At 41.3% G+C, this 19,978-nt stretch overlaps 1 protein-coding gene across 4 annotated transcripts in view; it reads right to left on the reverse strand.

Moving 5' to 3' along the window:
• LOC309865113 (uncharacterized protein) overlaps positions 1 to 19,978 on the reverse strand; it is a 112,588-nt gene that overhangs the window by 44,632 nt on the left and 47,978 nt on the right. Inside the window, exons 3-4 of one of the 4 annotated variants that reach the window (XR_014311962.1) lie at positions 9,959 to 10,521; positions 5,777 to 9,753 (exon numbers count right to left, since the gene is read on the reverse strand). The exons of 2 other annotated variants lie outside the window; for them this stretch is intronic. Coding sequence is in view for 1 of the 2 variants with exons in the window: in XM_082731333.1 (XP_082587459.1) it covers positions 5,684 to 5,891 (208 nt within the window). In the remaining variant the exon portion in view is untranslated. Of the gene's footprint in view, positions 1 to 5,414; positions 9,754 to 9,958; positions 10,522 to 19,978 lie in introns of those variants that run through there. One more of the 4 variants, XM_082731333.1, reaches the window with a different exon arrangement.

Genomic DNA, 19,978 nt, shown 5'->3' on the forward strand with positions numbered 1-19,978 from the left:
TGAGCTGCTACAAGGAAAAAACTATATATATATTTAAATTATATATAAATCCATATATATATATATATATATGAGTTTTTTTAAAGAGTTTAATTATTTATTTGACAGACACAGCAGAGAGGGAATACAAGTGGGAGGAATGGGGGAAGGAGAAGCAGGCTTCCCGCTGAGCAGGGAGCCTGATGTGGGTTCCATTCCAGGACCTGGAGATCATGACCTGAGCAGAAGGCAGAGGCTTAATGACTGAGCCACCCAAGCGTGTGTGTATATAGATACATATCTATATATAGTTTTTATTTAAATTGCTTCTTTGATGTAGCCTCTTCTCTCCCTTCAGTTGTGAAGTTTGTACTGTCAGGCATCAGGTTGACTTCTGGGGTATTCAGGATGAGCTGTGTTCATGGGGCGAGGTGAGCCTGGGGTCCTTCTCCATCACCATCTTTTCTCCCATGTATTTTAATGTTCTGTTTCACTAGTTAAGCAGGGACACCGAACGAAGATGGAGAAGCAATCAACAGATCAGATAAGCAAATAAACATGATAGGAAGGCATGGAAGAAAGATGTAAAGAAAGACAATTATGAAATAAAGAGTTGTGTAAGCCTTATAGAAAGGAAAGCAGAGACCAAGAATGGACAGCCTTCTTGGGGGATGGCTCCTTGTACGCTGTACTTTCTTCCTCACTTAAACGTCTGCTTGCCTGTACCTTTCAGATCCTGATGTCCTTTCTCCACTGCAGGAAATTCCGACTGGTTTCTTCTTTCGATCATGCCACCTTCCTTCTGTTTATGAATTACTTTCTTCTAGTATCACCAGTGTCTTCTAGAATTTTTTTTTTTTTTTTGAGGTACTTTGTGCCTCAGGAGCTGCCATTGATATCATGCCTTGCTTTCTTTACACTATAAAATGTCTCTCATGACCTTACTCCATTTGCTGCTTCCATTTCCTTGATATCTGGTCCCATCTAAATTCTTGATGAGCAGTGACAATCCAACCAACAACTCCAGTGGACTTTTCAAAGTCTTCTCTTTGTTTCCTCTTTACCTTTTAAGAATATTGGTATTATTGTTTAAGATCTCTTCATCTAGACTGTGTAAAACCACAAAATCCTAGTTCTTCTCCTAAGTACTCACACCTCTCCTTTACCTCTTTTGAAGATTTTTTTCCCTCCCCCCAGCCTGACTCCCCATCCAAACACAGAGGTTCTAGGACTTTCTTTTCTTGTTTAATGCCTACTCAACTACAGAGATCTCACACACTTTCCCAAATTTCCATAATCACTTTCATAGTGACTTCCAAAGACCCACATTTAACTTTGACTTCAGAATTTACCTGCAAGACACCTATCTCCTTTTGGATTTTCCCACTTGGGTATTCCAAAGTGAGCATCTTGCAACTGGAAACAAGCTCCACATCTTCCTCTGTAAGCATGATGGCGTTCCCAGCTTCAGGAGATTTAGAAGTGAAAGAAGCCATTTCAGTCTGATTCTGTCCCCTCTTTAGATCAACTTCTCTAGTTAAGCACCAAGATCACCTGGATCTTTCTCTTTGTTGTAATTCTAGATTATTTTTAAAAATATATTCCATTTTATTATCATATTAATTCAATTCTTTCTTATTTAGGTAGCACAGAAACAACTGCTTAACTCCTCTTCCTCATCCCAGCCTTTTCTCCATGAAAGCTCTGGTCAGTCTGAGTTTCTAAGACTTACTTCCTGGCTTCTCACAGGATCATATATCTACTCGTATTCAGTACCTTCTCCTGTCCATTTTAGCTTTAGTTCCCCATTCTCAGCACCCTTTGCCCTGGCTGGGATGTTGGACTTCGTGTGAACTGGACATGATTTATACCTCATTGCGCAATGCTCTGTTCTTACTATTTCTTTCCCTGGAGCCTCTACCACATCCTCTCTACTTCAGTTAAGGACCAACTTCACCAATTTTACCCTCACTTCCTTCCTAAAACTCTTTCCTGACCAGCCCAGCCCAAATTACTCGCTTCCTTTGGTAAGTGTCTCTAGTACATACTGCTTGGTATTGTCTCTCTAGCAAGACTGTAATACAGAACGTAGTACTTGGTATACCCTTCAGTATCTGGAAGAGCGCTCGCTGTTTGCCATACGAGGTAAATATTAAGAATCTTTATAAATGATTTTACTGATCTTAACTTGATCATCCAAACACTCCTCCTCTTTCTGTAGATTTCCTGACTCAATTTTTCACTCTCATTTCTTCTACATGTTCCCCAAAATGTCACATCCGAGTCTTAGCAACTGCAAAACAAAAACCACTCTTCCTTAATTGCTATGACAAAAAGGGTAAATTAAATACCATTGAGGAAAAGCTAACTGCTTTTCCACAAGCCAGCTACCTGATTTTTTTTCTTTTTTAGTAACAAGAGCCATTTTGTGGGCCAACTGACCTAGTTTAGGATGACATACATCCAGGTTCACCTGGGACGGTCCTGTTTTATGCCTGTTGTCCTGGACTAATTATTAATAGTACCTCCTTTTGCTCTCAGGAGTGTCCTAGTTTTGATGATAAATTATATGGTTACTTTAACCGTAGTGCCTGTTGTAAAAACATGCTTTTTTTTGGGTAATAGAAACTAAAAAGCAACACTCTGTAGTATTTTAATCATGTGTCATTGAGTACTCCCTACTCTAAAAGTGCACAATTATTTTTAGTAACGAGCTGAATTTTGCGACTTGCATGAGAAACGTGTTTGCGTGTCCCATCTTCGATGATGTGCACTGAAGTGTAGGACGGGCTGAGGCCTATGAATTTATAATGGGTGCCACCCCGGGAAGGGCTAGAGGCAGAAACTTGTCTACAACTGAGGAAAAGCACGAAATAGCTTTCAAAGAACACGGTACCAACTGGCCTGCACTTGACCCGAGCTCCTGCTAACTGGAAAATGGAAGCAGCTTCGAAATCCAATGGAGGTCACACAGGGCACAGAAGCTCCAAACCCGTGAGCAGAGCACAAAGATGGATGGTCAGGGACTTGTAGGGAAGAGGAGAGGGCCGTATCTCGTGTGCGGACCCGAACCTCCGAGAAGGAATCTGGCTGCACTGGTTAAAAGAATCAAGAAACTGTTTATGCATTTCCTCTGAGACCTCATGGCTCTTAAAAAAATTTTGGCCACATTCCAGGTCTACTCCAGAAAGCTGTTCAGTGTGAGCTCTCCGGTTTCAGCAGGGGATTTGCTCTCCGAGTTTTTGGTTCTGATTCATGGCAAATTTTCACATCATTTATAGGGAACTCAGAGAACATACATATACAGGGAGTTGAAAAAGCAGGTTTTCAAATCTTAAAAGGAAGGGGGATCATTTTAAAATCTCCTGTTATTTATGTATAAAAAGCCATGTATGATTGTGTTCCTAGAGAGGTCTTTGGTTCCTCTTACTTAGAATGCACTTTATGCGCAATGGTTTATTTCACTTGTAAAAAAAAATATATATATATATATATGCAGCCCCTCTATGTAAAATCTTGCAGTTAGTGGATGATTTTCAGAAACCTGGCTCCTTACTACCGCCTTGGCTTTGTCTATGAGCGTGCTCCCAACGGACCACTGCTGCATCTCAACCTTCATTTGTGATTCTTCTCGGTGGATTCCGAGGGACGAGGCTGTACTTGTCATCAAACTTCCACCTTTGGAAATTGTCAGTTCTGGCCAGGGGTGGCATGGCTGAAGGCTTGTTTGTCCTGAAAGAGTTCAAAGGAGCACCCAAGTTTTCTCCCCTGGCGCCCTCGCTGTTCTTGCTTTCCAAGAGAAGTCTGCAGCCCCACTGGGACTTTAACCTCCTCTCCTGGGCCTGCGCGTGCCGGCAGGGTGAGGCTCTTGCCCACCTTCCCAGAGGAAGGGCCTTCCATTCCAAATGAAACATGAAAGTATTAATTTTTAAACTCCCACACCAGTTGTGGTACCTGTCACTTTGGGCTTCTGAATTTCATTAGTGTTGACAGAGATGAACGACATGTCCTAATTGAGGGCTGGCACCTGCAGCCTGACAAACCCTGGTTTCTTTATTAGCACTAGCAGATGGCCTCGCTCCCCAGTCTGTTCTCGGAGGTAGGAGCCGCCCCCACAGAATGCGTAGTTGCCAAGAGGGCGATGGACCTGCACACTGGGGCCCAAAGAAAGTCTCCCCCACTTTCTCTCTTCCCATCTCCGTTCAGCCACTCTCACAGTCCCCGTACCCCCAATACATTGAAATAGTTCCATCTTTGTAAGCCCCTAAGAGAAACAGAAGAGAAGAGACAGAATGGGGATAGGAAGAAACCTAGAGGGAGACAAGGGAAGAGTATGAAAGGAGAGGGGGAAAGAAAGGGAACAAATATTTGGGCTCATTGAAGTAAAATATCTCGAAATTTTTCTATTAGGTCATCAGATCAGTTATCTGCTCAATATTGCAGTTTAATCGATTATTAAAATGCAATAGCTTTGTGTTGACATTGTGTCCATACACTGATAGGAATACAAAATTCACCCACATCCTTGGATTTGTGTTATCTGCTATAACCTTGACTAAAATTATTCTCAGATGAGATCAAAAAGGGTTCCAGTGACTCTACTTCTATTTACCAATGCTTGTAAGTACAAATCTCCACATACATAGCACTGCCATATATGAAGCACACATATACAGCTGGTCATATTGGTGTGGGCAGACATTCAAGACTTGCTCATTTATGGTCTTTTATAAGTAGAATTATTTGCACAACCCAATGAAAAGTTTCATTATATATATATATATATATATATATATATATATATATATATGCACATATATAAGGAATATGTATGATATATATCTTGTTTTATTTGAAACATACAATATTTTAAAACACAGAATCACTTCATATAATTAATGCAATAATTTCACTTTTCCCATAAGCTATTCTGTAGCTATTTTGAGGGTCAATAATGACTATTTTCAGGGCCAATGACAACCAAGAACATTTGACTCCGTTTCAGACCTAATTTTACCACTCCTTACGTGTGTGATCTCAATAAAGTCATTTAGATTACAAATCCGTAAGGAGGAAAAAAGAGGTTATCCCATAGCAAATTGGGCAGATATTTTGAATAGGCACTTCTCAAAAGATGCCATCTAGATCATGTATAACCATCAAGGAAAGCTGAGGCAGAACTGTAATAAAATAACCACTACACGATCTAGAGTATGGCTAATACTAGAAAGCCTGCCAATTCTTTCAAGGTAATTCCTATAAATTTCCAAGACAGCTAGGCATTCAAGATGAGAGAAGAGAGGACTCTCAGGGTCGAAAGCCTTCAATAGCTCCCATTTCATTCATCCCAGCAAACAGCTCCTCCCTCACTCAATTGCATCCTGAAACCCTCAGGGAGGAACTAAATATTAGGGAGGAGGACGGCATTCCCCAACAGTAGGGGTTTAGGTGGGGACAGAGAAGGGAATGGAAGATGTGAGTCAACTTTACCTGCATTTGTTTTTTCATCTCCTGACCCAGTAGGGCCTGGCACTATGTATTAGAGCCAAGGACGCCTTGCTGTGGGCCTTCAGTAAAGTCTGGGGCAGTGGTCCAAGGTGAGGGAAGAGCAGAACCGAAGTCCTTGTTTTTTTTTTTTTTTAATGTTCCTTTTCAGGGTAGCTGCCAATGGTCTTCCTTCCCTGGTTGCAGAACTGCCTTCGGTTTATATGGTTTTCTCACTTGCTGTGTTGCTGGGACTGTCGTTGTTTGCTGTAGTCTTTGTTTTACTCTGTATTTTTTCAAGGATTGCTTGTTGTTTGGATGGCTGGTGGCAGGAAGAGAGACTCAGGTTGGCAGGATGGAGAACCTGCAGCAGCATCTGCTTGGACGTATCTGGGCTGGACAAGCAGATGCTAACGTGGTTCCCAATCCTGGAAAATTACAGAATTTCTTTTATGGTACCTCCATGGTAGATTGTGTAGATCAGGCCAGCGTCTGAAACGAAGCTACTAGGGAGAATCCAAACCAAGAACTCAGGTATAAAAAATAGAGGAGCAAGTGCAAAATTGTGTAGCCAATACAATGCACATGAGTGGGAGTGGGATATACTTAGCATTTCATCCAAGTTTAAACAAGAACTGAGCATGTGTATTGATGTTTAGCATTATGTAACTACTGAATGAAATCAGTTTTAGGACATAAAAAAAAATAGTTGTTATTTCCCACATTTAACATTGCGAAGCATCAATTTTGTGTCATATACTCTTCCAGGCTAGTGGGAACACTGTAGACCAGGTCACAGCCCTGACCAGGAAGCCAGTCATAAAAAATGCAAGGTATGTACAACAGTATGCAGACTCATGAGGCTCCTCGGTGGCTCAGTCGGTTAAGCATCTGTCTTTGGCTTAAATCATGATTTCAGGGTCCTGGGATCGAGTCCCAAATCGGGCTCCTTCCTCACCAGGAAGGAGCTCTCTCTCCCTCAAATACATACATAACATAAAACCCTTTAAAAAATTAAAAATAATCTACAGACTCACGTGCTCCAATTTCGAGTTGATTGGTTTCACCACAAATGAAGCATTGGGTCTGGTACAACGATGGGATATCTTCCACCATAAAATATGACAAAGAATGGAGGATTAGTGGGAAGAAGCAGGGGGAGTTGATTCTTAGGTTAGAAACTATTCAGATTGTCTATTCTGAGTGAGGAGGTGGCAGAAAATGGGAAGTCTAAAGAGTTTAAGGTTTCAAATATCAAAGGACAGAGGAAGAGAGATGAGTATGGAAACAGAGACGTATTGTCAGACAAGACCAGTTGGGGTTGAAAGCCATGAATTTGAATTTGCAGTGAACCAACATGGGTAATTTTGTGATGTTTTTGCCACTTGCAACTACTCAGATTAGAGTCATCTGTGGTTGAGGCTGATAGAAAGAAAGTAGAGGATGATGTGGGGATACTGGGCGAGAGGTAATTGATCCGTTGCAAAATGAAGTGTTGACACCACGCTGAAACTTTTTGTTACATACATCTTGTGTGTGTGCGTGTGTGTAAGTGGGAGGGTCAGGGAAAGGCCCTATTATTTGAGGGGCCTGGAACAGCAGTTAAGATTTCTTTTTTAAGATTTTATTTATTTGACAGACAGAGATCACAAGTAGACAGAGAGGCAGGCAGAGAGAGAGAGAGAGGAGAAAGCAGGCTCCCTGCTGAGCAGAGAGCCTGATGTGGGGCTCGATTCCAGGACCCTGAGGCCATGACCTGAGCCGAAGGCACAGGCCTTAACCTACTGGGCCACCCAGGCGCCACTGAAGCCTTTTGTTACATACATCTTAAGAGCCAATGACGCGATCTACGAGATCGAGAAACCACCACCCTATGCAACGTTAGCTGGGGTAACCATCTAGTGGTTGCATGGTATCCATTTCGGTTTGTAAAAACAGATCCAGTTAGAAATTAAAAATGTGTGCAAGACAAAATGTGTGCTCAAAGCCTTTGAGACACCACCTTTTGGTTTCATACTTTACAAAAATACTTAAGAGAGCTACCAAAATTGGGTACTTTAAGAAGCTGTTACTAAGATTTGACCTTTCAAGTGATGAAGCAGCTTGAAAATAAGAAGGGTTTACATGGGTTGATGACTTCAATGCCACCTCATTAACACACAGAGAAATACTTCCCAAGGTATTTAAAGAAGAGCTTAAAAAAAAAAAAAAAAGGTGCTAACATAATCTGTGGCTAAGGTCTCATCTCAGAAAACGTATTTTATGACCAAAGCAAACCCAAAGAGTAAAATTGATAAGTCTGGGTTCTAAGTTTGTAGTTTTTGTTTCTTACCTCTAGGTAGCAAACATGCTATAATTTGGGTCCCCTCGGGTTAAGAGTAAACGCAGTGGAACTAAAGAGCCGCTTAATGTGATTACGACTGAACCCAGCAAAACATTATCAGTCCTGGTGGCAGTGAGAAATAGAGCTGCGGTTGTTAGTGGCTGTCGGAAAGAGCCTCTTAGCGGGACAATTCAAACCTTGGAACGCTAGTTTGGGGGTATCACTTGGTACTTTTGAGTCTCAGAGAAGCTATCAACTCTGGTTCTGAAAGTTTCCGAACGTGCGAATCAGCAGATCTGTTTTATGTTTTTAGCAGGGTAGCGTTCATCAGGGAGTGAGGCCAACAGATCAAAGTCAGAAAATGTGCTTAAAAATGGATACCATGTGTAGCTACCGACTAGCTAGGCAGTCTTGAAAAATGCTTCACTTTCTTAGCCTCCGTTTCTTCCAAAGAATGCTGGTCAGTAATTTCTAAATGTCCTTTCAGTCCAAATGTTATGTTCCCTTTAAAGATAGTACTTTGTGGGTTGTACATAGTATATCCCTCAACAGTGACTAGTCTAGCTCTTGAATAAAAAGAAAGTGGTTTATTCCGATGGGATCTGAAGAGGGTGATCTGATAGGTCTGTGACTGGAAAACCCAGAGCTTAGTTTTGTTCTGTTAATTACCGCCAGTGGTGTTGAGCATCTCTGTAGTGGTGGTTTTGGAATTAACATACATCCTTCCTGTTGCTGGATCATGATACAATAATACATACGAAAGACTCTGATCAGATAACATAATATGATAATAATGGACTGCAGCAATGTATAAGATTAGTATTCTGGGCCAGTTTGATCATGCGTCATCGTTAACCTATGGAAGCCCAGGGGCTAGGCAGCTGCGTTGGAGTTTAACAGTCAGTATTTATAGGTCCACCAGGAAAAATTGGATTATATGAAGTAGATCTGTTAGACCGATTCTCGCCCCAAATGAATCTTTCAATAAAAGAAGTCCCAGCTAATATCCCTGAAGATTTGTTTGGGTAACCTTATAGGTTGATAGTAAAATTCATTTGGATGAAAAAACGGGCAGCAACAGCTTAGGCAGTTTTGAAAAAGAACAGTGGTGAAGGAGTAGCTGGGCTGGTGGGTGAAGAAGTCTGTTCCACGTGGTAACCAAACATTTTAGAGGTGGTCATTATAATTTGGTCATTTTGGCATAAAACTAGGCACAAAGACCATTAGTACTGACTTGAGAATCTATTTAATTTGCCAATTTAAAATTCTAAAATGGAAGAAATCAGAAAAATTCTGCAGGACAATGACCCTTCACTGTCCTTTCTTAAAAAAAAAAGGTTAGCATCCCAACTGACATTCACAAAATTCTAAATGCAAAGGAACAAAAGCTGTGAAAATGATACAATAGAATGCAGCGGCATATGCTCACTAACTCGATCCTGATTGGAATATTGTGCTCTAGGAAAACACAAAACGCAAAAGCCAGGGCGCCCTGATGCTTCAGTCCGTTGGGCATCTGCCTGTTGGTTTCGGCTCAGGTCCTGTCTTGCTGTGGTCGAGCCCCGAGCGGGGCTCCGCTCTCTGTGGAGTCTGCTTCACACCCTCTCTCCTGCTCTCTCCCCTGTCCTCTGCTTCTCCCCACTCACACTCTAATAAAACAATAGTGTCTTTAAAAAAAAAAAATGCAAAAGCCAGAAAGAACTGGAAAAAAATAGGGAAATGCTAAATAGAAACTCTCATAAAATTAAAAGATGATCTGCAAACTAAAATTATGTATATCCTCTATACCAAAGGAGACATTAGAAATTCAGAAAAGCTGGGGGGAGGGAGGGAGGGAAGAATTGAGTGGGGGAAGCAGGTAGGAGGGAAGTTTCCTCCCATGAGGAGAAACACAAACATGCTGGATATACCTTGTATGTATCGTGTTTGCATTTCCATATTTTTTTCGATTTACGTATTTTTTATACCTGGTATGAATTTTTTTTTTTTAAAGATTTTATTTATTTATTTGACAGACAGAGATCACAAGTAGGCAGAGAGGCAAGGAGAGAGAGAGAGGAGGAAGCAGGTTCCCTGCTGAGCAGAGAGCCCGATGTGGGACTCGATCCCAGGACCCTGAGATCATGACCTGAGCTGAAGGCAGCGGCTTAACCCACTGAGCCACCCAGGCGCCCCTGGTATGAATTTTTATATATTACATATATACTGATATCCAAGTATGGACAGTTACCAAGGGGTTATCAGTTATAGGAGAATAAAACCGGAAGTTAGGAGTTAAAAACTAATGGCAAGTCTCATCTTGCAAAAAAGCCTGAGACTGGAGAGTAGCGTTGAAACAAAAAGTATTCATTTGTTTGTTTGTTTGTTTTTCTAAGAAGCAGGGTCTTTAAAGTCTGGGGCCTGCTGACCTTACGATGTGATGTTCCTTTCGCACACGTAGGTTTAGGATAAGTTGCCTACGAAGGAGTCCTTTTGACCAGAGGACTGTAAACTGAGGGCAGGGGTAAATGTGGATGGCAGATCTGTTTACCTGGAGTCCCGATGCACAAAGAGAGTGTTCTCGAGGCTTCCGAAGGACTTCTGGCCGTTCCGTGAACAGGAGAGGGTTACAGTTGAGGCACATTTGCCTGTGTGCCTAAGTTTAGCTGGAACCAAACCATTTTGTGGGAGAGACAGAAAAGTGGCCATATGTGATTTTAAATTCTCTTCACAATTGACTTTGTGATATTTTATTCCTGGGAATGCAAAGGCAAATAAAATAACACCAAATCAAAATAAAGTTTCCCGATGATGTGGTTTGGCTTAATCAAGCATTTAAATACATTCAAAGCTTTCTATTTAGGTTATGTGAATTTTAAAAATACAATCTTATGTCAAGGTAGACCCAATTTCCATCTATTTCTCTTCTATTCTTATGCATTCTAAGATACCGTTACAGCTATTTATGCGAAAATAGCACCTTTAGTCCTACTTCAGACTTGCCAAAAAACAGTTAATAGATTTTAAGGAATTCGGTCAGGTCTAAATTTATAGGAAGAGCTCATGGTGGTCTTATGTACACAGTTTGTTTTGCTTTAAGCGTAATTAGATTTCATTATGTGCCCAGTAAACATTTTATGGAGGGTTTCACAATGTCCACGGCCATAGAGCTATTTTAACAGCCAAAACGTTTGTTGAGCTTCGATTCTTTTAGTCATGTTAGTCATGGGAAATCTGAGTGTTTGGGAACTGGAGGCACAGTGTGCTTCAGGCCAGAGAGTAGCCTGGGGGCGGCCTCCCCCTCTCTGCCCCCGGGGTCTGCGCTCCTGGGAGGTAGCGCACGCTCTCCCCCGCCCCCAGAGCCATCTCCAGGCAGGGTGTCGGCAGAATGTTCTGGCTGCTCCGGCGGAGTACCCATCCGAGCCCCGCACCCTTTCCCTCGCTTCTCCTCCCGTGTGCCCACAGGCTAGCGCCACCTCTGCTCCCAACACAGAGCAATGACCTGCCTCCCGACAGGAAATGGGAGTCTGAGGCTTAGAATAAATCAGGCTCCGGAGCCTCTGTTGGCCTTTGACCTGCCTTTCCCAATTCTTTCAAATCCCCCGTGATCCGGGAGTGACTTGCTATATCCCCAGTGCTCCTGGCTTTCACACGACCCCGGAGGGACTCCCCTCACGGTCACCTTCAGTACTGACTCCCTCTCCCCCTCCTGTGTCTCCGTGTGTTCCAAATGCTGCTGTTCTTGAGGGCCCAACTCAACCTGCACATATTTCTATGAACCTTCCTCAGCCCCTGATCCTTTTTCATTGTTAAAATCTTTGTGGACTATCCTTGGTACCTTCTTCTGACATCCATCACTTGCCCTGTGAGAGGCCTTGTTTCCAAAGTAGAGTCTGGTAAGTGCAAGCAGATGTCCAAGGGGAAGAGTGTGCCCTTATACATGCACTGGCCGGAAATACCTTTTCTCGGAGGGCTGAGACTATGCAGAGACATGAGATAGTTAGGAAGAACTGACTTCAAGAACTATGACGGATCAGGCACATTAGACACATATCTTCAATCCTAACCACAACTCTGTAGTTCCGATATTATTATACCACTTTTGCAAAGGAGGAGCCTGGGGCTCTGAACAAAAGTCAAATAATATACCCAGAGCTCCAGAGGTACTAAGTATTAAGAGTCAAGAGTCACACTGTGGTCAGAGAAAGAGAGTGATCAGTCATAGGCAGAATTTAAGAAGCAAACTAGAGGATCATAGGGAAAGGAAGGGAAAAATAAAATAAGAGGAAATCAGAAAGGGAGACAGACCATAAGAGGCTCTTAACTCTAGGAAACAGACTGAGGGCTGCTGGTGGGGAGGGGGTGAGGGTGGGGTAACTGGGTGATGGGCGTTGGGGGGGCACGTGATGTAATGAGCACTGGGTGTTCCATGCAACGGATGAACCACTGACCTCTACCTCTGAAACGATTATGCATTATAATTAACTGAATTTAAAAAAAAAAGTCATGCTATGGTCATTTGGCCTGAAAGCCCATACTTTTGCCACCGCCAATTGAATACAACACGTCTTCCACTAAAAGCAGCCCCATGATGCTAAATATGAATTTCTTTAATGGCACAGATTTCCTAGTTGCCCTGTTCTCATATAAGCTGCTTGAGGACAGTCATGTCTTACCTCCTCTCTTATGCCTAACAAAGAGAACAGGCTGTGATTATTGCATGCCTTATTAAGATGGCCTGAGACAAAATTTTCTATATATTTCAAAATATATACGATGAAAACTTGACATTATACCACCTAAATAATACATGATTGTGGAAAAGAGGTCACATCATAAAATTCAAATATAGGAACCTCTTACCTGAAATATTAATAATGATCTCAACAATTTTTTACCCCAGTGACAATTTAGCCTGAATGTTTATGAAAATTTGATGTCTAAAGTTTAGAGGAAGCAAGAGTTGATAATAAACAATGAGGAGAAATGAATAAATTGTATGAGTCAACTCACATGAGAACTCATGTTTTAATGTAGGATATCTTGGAAAATGAAACATTTATTTCATTTGAGAAAGAAAACTTCTTCCATTCGAACCAGAAATAGTTGTAAGCTGAAGAGTCAAAAGCAGTGATTGACTTACAGACTTCTCCCCCCTCAGTCTGGTTCTGGGGCAAAACTCTTTTTCTTTCTTTCTTTCTTTTTTTATTTAAAGAGCAGTTTATTCTAAAATTTTCATCTTCTGTTTACATGGTCTGTCTTCTATTTTCATAATTCATGTCCCTGGAGTATGTGTTTATATTCCCCCACCTTATCTCAAACCAGGCTGCTCACTGTTCAGAACTTAATGAGCTTCTGCAGGAAAAACATTAGAGACTATTGAACACCCGCTGCAAAACTTTGCCCCAGCCTCATTGTGTAGGTCCTTTACTCAAGTTCTCCAGCAGAATAAATATATTTGCTTGTATTTCCCTCTTTGGGCCAGCATTCACTGCTTTCTTGGCCTCCTTATGTTAAATCATGAGTTTTTAAGGCTGGTCTTGCATTCCTGCTAAATAACTTGGCTTTGGACACGTGCTCCTTCTTGAGCTACAAAACCACTCTTCCCCACATACATTGAAAGAACAAAATACATTTACATAATATTTTAATAAGTTTAAAAGTGGTATTTTAAAATAAAACGTAGTTTTACCTTTCTTCACAAAGACAGAAGAAAAGGGAAACACAAGGGCTCGTGAGTGAGAGGAAGGGTCCATGTCATGATACTTGAAGCTACTCTGACAGTTGTTTTCCTTACGACTATGCAGGATATTAAAGTGTTAGCTGTATCTCTGTGTGTGTGAGATTTATTGTGGAGCCTCTTTACCCAAAAAAGCACTGCTATTTTAGTAAAGTTCAATATATTTCCTTTGGGGAAGATTAAATAAAATATGTTAACTCAGTTAAATTTGGAGTCTGATGACAAATGAATAAATGTGTTCCAATTAGGCAGGCACAGGAAATCTGTCCAGCAAAGGACTAAACTGGGAAATCTAGTTGAATGTACACTGGCAAAATTTTGCTGTTTGTTGCTTTAGAGTTCAGGGCTATGATACGCCATTAATGTTAAGTAGTAAATTAAATAGAAACAACTTTCCTGTATTCTGGCACACAACACAGCTACATACCTGTACACTAAAATTCAAATACATATATGAAGATAAAATTCAAGTATACAATATGAAGATAGGATGGAGTGGTGGGATATATTTTACATTTGATTTTGGTATAAGACATTTAAAAAGAGGAAGGATATGTGTATTTAACCCCAATGACCTGCCGAACTACCCTCAGGGACTACTACTCAGTTATTACCTTGTGATAATGGAACTACATCATTCTGGAAATAGGGAATATATTCTAACTGTGTATTTTTTTTTAAGATTTTATTTACTTACTTGACAGCGAGCAAGCACAAGCAGGAGGAGTAGCGGAGGGAGAGGGAGAAGCAGGGAGCCCGATGCGGCGCTCGATCCCAGGACCCTGGGATCATCACCTGAGCTGAAGGCAGACATTTACCCAACCGAGTCATCCAGGTGTCCCCTTACTGTGTATTTTTAAAATCTATTATTCTGTGTAACGGGTAATTATCAAAATAGCACTAGGAATTAACTTGGGGTCAAACAAGTTCAGGTCAGTTGACTTCAGTAGGTAAAGCTAGGAAAGTAAATACTGAGGCATATCTTCACGTGTTTTGCTCAGGATCAAAACTGAGGTTGATGTCAAGACACTTGGACATCTCAACTCTATACGTGTTTTGGACAGGAGAGGTTTGGGAAAAGATAATGGATAAAAGATACTGCAATCCCACTTCATAATCCCAGAGTGACCTAGTAGAGAGGTACACAAGGTAACATTTGTATTAATGCTGAACTCACAGATGTCCGAATACTTTTCAATGTTGTGAATTTCAAATCTTTGAAAAACACACAGAAATGTAAACAGAAGACTGGAGAAGACTCCATGTGCCCCAACACCTTCCCTTCATTTAACCCTCAAAGCCCAAACAAGGTTAGGCACCCTGGGAAGTAGCCCCAGTACTGCTTTTATCATGGGAACAGAACCTGAGTTCCTCTGCTGTGTCTGTTCATGGAAGAATTATATCTCCTGGAGGGCAACCCATGCTTCCAGCCCCTCATCCTTACTGAAAGGAGAATCCAACTCAGAACAAAAACCGGGTAACAGTAAAATAATAAAATGATTCATCTCCTAATTATTCTTCTATTTCCTGTGAAGCTTAGTTTCCTTTCCCTAGGTGGTAAGGCTCACAGATGATCATCTCATAAGATCAATTGTACTATGGTTCGTTTCTTCTAGGACATCCAGAAGTGTGTCTTTGGCAGGGTGTTTTTGGTTTAAGATAAATCAGAACATGATCTATTCTTTTCTCTAAACCATAATGTGGTGCCATTTTTTGAAGTAAATTTTGAGGTAATCCTGTTTCTGATGTCTGAAAGAATCACAGCCCAGCACTTAGGATTAGTCCATGTAATTAAAGAGGGACAGGGCTCCTCAGATGTTTGGAATTTAGTTTCAAGTAATGAACCAAAAGGATTTAAAAATGTGACGTTTTCGGTAGTGTTAGCAGTATTTGCAGATAAAGTTTGCATCACCTTGAAGAAACGACCTTTTTTTTTTTTTTTAATGGAAAACATTATCATTCTCTGGAAAATGTAAAAATGAAATTGTGCATAGGAGACACTGCATGAGCTCAGACAGGAGCTGAAAAATGTGGGAAAATGAAATGTAAGACGTCCTAATATTAAAAAAAAAAAAAAATAGGGGTTGGAGAACATCTCCCAGCAGAGAGAGAAATAAAAAACAACTATTTTCAAGAGTGCTCTGCAAAATGGAATATATGATTGCAGTTTCATTTGAAGGGCTTTCTAGGTCTTTCCTAACATTCTGATCCCACTCTTCTGTCTCCAGACCAATGTACTGCCGAGCAGCCACTCCCATGAAGCATCAGGAGCTGGACATACCATCGCCTGTGGGGGTGGGGTGTACTTCTGTCCACTTCGATCAAGTTAAAGTGTAAATGATTGAATAGTTTAAAACAGACCTGTACCCCTGGGGATAAAAATATATGTTTATATAAAAAAAAATTAAAAATGAGTGGCTTTTAAAGAACTACTATAGGTGAGTAGAACTGCACTAAAAGATCACAAGATGAGGGTAGGTTAATGTGTGCGGCAATCTAATTGTTATCGGAAAAAAATAATCTCCTGGAGCCTAATAGCCATAGAGAATTAGGCAATACGACTCTGACAGATAGGCATCAAGTTTCAGTTTGAACTAAGTGTTCTGCTCTTATCTCTATTTGTGATAACTTCTGAGGAAGTTAGGTGACTTTGACTGAATTTAGTAGAAAGTTCAGGAAGTACCTTAATTTCAATGAATGAGTCAGTCGGCCATCTTGATCTAATTCAAGTTTGGAGGGCTTGGGCCTATTTTAAATATCAGTTTTCCTGTCTTTTGTATCAAAGAAAATACCCAAGTCCTTTAATATTTCCTCCTTTGATGTAAATGTTGATTTAGAGCAACTCTTGGCTAAATCTCCATGGAGACCATTTGTTTCAGATAATGCATGTATTTTGCTTTAACCTTCGACATAAATGATAATGGTAGAATTTCCTCTCGTTTTTAACTCAAACACATAAAATTAAGGTTTAGAAAGGAATTTTTTTTCCTGCGGTAGGTAAAATGCGAAGGTATCAACCTCAGGTCTCTGGGGACAAGTGAGAGTTTTGTAAGACATCCTAGTATTTTTGTAAGAAATTTACATTTTGTAAGACATCCTAGTATAACCCTGATCTTGTAAAACCTACAGTCGGCAACCTCTGTGCTCTACCCCACATCCACACATGCACAACCTTTTCAGGAACTATCGTATTCTAAATATTACCCAAGAGATGTCCTAGATACACCATGAAGCAGGTCCAGCCAGTCCCTGTGTAATACTGTGTCCAGTCTCCTCTCATCTCCTGTGCTACTAGGAGCCTCTCGGTCTCGAAGACCCACCAGTGCTGCTTACTGCCAAAGCACTACTGAATTCTCTGGCCTTGGCCAAATGTAAAGGCTGGTTGTAGTCTAAGCAGTGGTTTAAAGAGTCCCTAATTTTTAAAATAGCTCTTTAAAAAGATAAATAAAACTCCTTCCCTTCCAACATTTTTGAGTTTCAGACACCTCCATTACGTAGAATCTGGACTGGCACTACATAGCACAGGATCAAACGTCCACAGAAACGGCTCTCCCCACTGCTGATTCCACTTTCCTGCCTGTGTGCTGGGTTTTCTGTTCCCATAGAGCTATCTTCTAGGAAACTCCTCCCTTGCTGGTAGCCTTAGGTCGGGCCTCCCCAGTAAGGAGCCTGAACGGAGCTGTTTCAAAGCAATGATGGTGTTAAACCTTCAGCCATTTGCCTAGCATCTCCCTTACTTTTACAGATAAAGATCTTCCGGGGGGAAGACAGCTGTTCGGATGCAGGTGATTACTAACGTTCCAGGTGATCATCTGGAGCCCTGGACCTGCTGCGGTAGAACGAGATTCCACTGGTAGCTCCGGATGGATGCCAGCTCCGGCTTCCCCATGAGCTCACGTGCGTTCTTAGGTTGTCGGAGGGATCGTGATCGACGCTCTGGAGGCCGCCAGTCTCTATCGGTGAGACCCAGTAAGCTCATGCGAGAAGCCACACACCGACATGCATATGCATGCTGAGATCTGTGGGTTTCTCTCTCGACTAGGAAACTGCTACCTCAGTGCTCTTCTCACTGTATTCCGGGGGCACGTCACCTCTGAGGCTCAGCAAAGTCCCTCCTGAGCATGTACAAACATGCTCCAGGTCTCATGAGGTTTTGAATCCTCTGCAGCCTCATTGGTGCTAACGGAGAGGCAGAAAGGTCTGCCTTGTGGTTTACTAAACCTTCCGTCAACCCTTGGGGTGCGCAGGGCACAGCCTCCAACAAGGAACCCCGTTTCTGAATCCAGGCATCTCTCCTGAGCGGACCCGGGCCGCAGCCCCCTGCTCTGCCATGGCCCCCAGATGAGAATGATCTCGGGAGCGTTCCGGGGGCAGCTTCCTGAGCTTCTGCATTCCGAGGTTATTTTGTGCCTTCCTACAATCTGGACACAAAACTGAGTAAGGCCAATTTCACATGTGTGTTATACTGAAGGCATGCCTCTTTCTGCTTTTGCAAGTATCACAAGAAGAGTATGTTGTTCCTACAGACCCAATAAATCAAGAAGTTAAAATAGTTCATCCAGAAGGTAAATCCATCTCCTAAAACGCAGCTGGCAGAAGGCAAAGCAGAAATCTCCATATATGGTGTTTCCCCGGCATGTTAGCATCTAGCTCTTAAAGCGTGTCTCTTAGATACATTATATCATTTCAGGCAAGCAAAATACTGTATTTCATTTCAATACATGAGGAAAAGGGGCCCCACCTCACATTTGGAAATATTCTATTCTAAATGTGAAATAACAGATGTTTGTTATGGAAATATTAAAGAAGTTATATAAAGAAGGAAAATAATTTCCTATAATCCCATCACTAAGTGTTAACAATTGTTAATGTTTTGTTCCATTTACTGAGAGTTTATCTGCATACGCACCTATCTATAAATTGTCGCACCATATGAGAACAGTAACAGTGGTGATAATAGCAAAAATAAAAGCTACCATTTACTGAACATTTTTACCTGTCTGGCACTGTTATCTGTGTCTTTCAAACATTAGGTCATTTAATTTTCATATATCTTCCTGAAAGAAACAGTATTTATACCCACTTCCATAGCAGAGAAAATGGAGGCACAGAGAAGTTAAATAATTCCTTTCAAGTCACATAATTAGTATTTGGCAAATTTAGAAAAAAGTGTGCACATACACACAGAAACCTACAGATTCAATGTACCCATGCCCAACACAAACCTACATTTTCTCCAGCTTGTTAATTGTGAACATTTTATGGTGAAGGATTTAAAAATAATATAGGTCTATTGTGAAAAACATGGGAAAATGCATGAAAATAAGAAAAAAGAGAAGAAAAAAATAATCTATCAACTATTTTCTTCTGTGCAGCTTGTTGTGTTTTTTGGTTTTTTAATATTTAAGTGGCTCAGTCAGTTAAACACCTTTTTAAAAGATTTTATTTATTTGACACAGAGAGAGATCAGAAGTAGGCAGAGAGGCAGGCAGAGAGAGAGGAGGAAGCAGGCTCCCCGCTGAGCAGAGAGCCCGGTGCGGGGCTCGAGCCCAGGACCCTGAGATTATGACCCAATGCTTAACCCACTGAGCCACCCAGGAGCCCCAGCACCTGACTTTTGATTTTGGCTCTGGACATGATCTCAGGGTCCTGAGTTCAAGCCCTGTGTCAGGCTCTGCTCTGAGCAGGGACCCTGCTTAGGATTCTCTCTCTCCCTCTGTCTGCCCCCGTGCATGTACTCTCTCTCAAATAAATAAACCTTTACAAAAATCTTTTAAATAATTCTACGTACATAGCTTTAGATATCACTTTACTCAGCACTAAGGTGAATGCATTATTTCATCATTTTGAGAGCCATGGTACCATAACTTTTCTTAACCCTATGATTTTGCTGAGGATTACAGCTCAACTAGAAGTAAGTCAGATACTGGTAGACAGTAGTCACAGCAGTAGACAGGCTAAAGAAAATGTGCCTCCTGCTTATTATTTCAGATAATCCATTAAAAGAGAAGGTATGGGAATCAGTTACGCCGGAGCTTACTAGGAATGTTTTCTGATGAAGCTGGAATCGGAACTAGCCTTTTAACTTTAGGACGAACCTGGTTTCATAACAAACCCATGTTCAGATTATTTAGCACAGTGTAGGCAAATGCACTGAGGTCAATCCAGCTCTTGTGTGTGAAGGGGCCAGATAGGCCTCATATAAACTGGGATGCTGAATCCACACAGAGAATAAACTTAGAAGTTCATGTTGGAAAGAAACAGAGCATAAATTGGGATAGAATACAGGCAGATTTGGAGAACCCTGAAATCCAACAAAAGTTGCTTCTATCTATAGAACAGAAGCATAGCTGAATAATGTATATTGTTAAATAAAGAACTTGGTAGTTCTTTGAGATGACTTAAATTGATCTATATTTGCTGAGGTGATAAGAGATCTCACCCTAAAATCCTTTGTCCCTGGAGGTGGAAGG

The sequence above is a fragment of the Mustela nivalis genome (assembly GCF_964662115.1).
Source record: "Mustela nivalis genome assembly, chromosome: 5".
NCBI lineage: Eukaryota > Metazoa > Chordata > Mammalia > Carnivora > Mustelidae > Mustela > Mustela nivalis.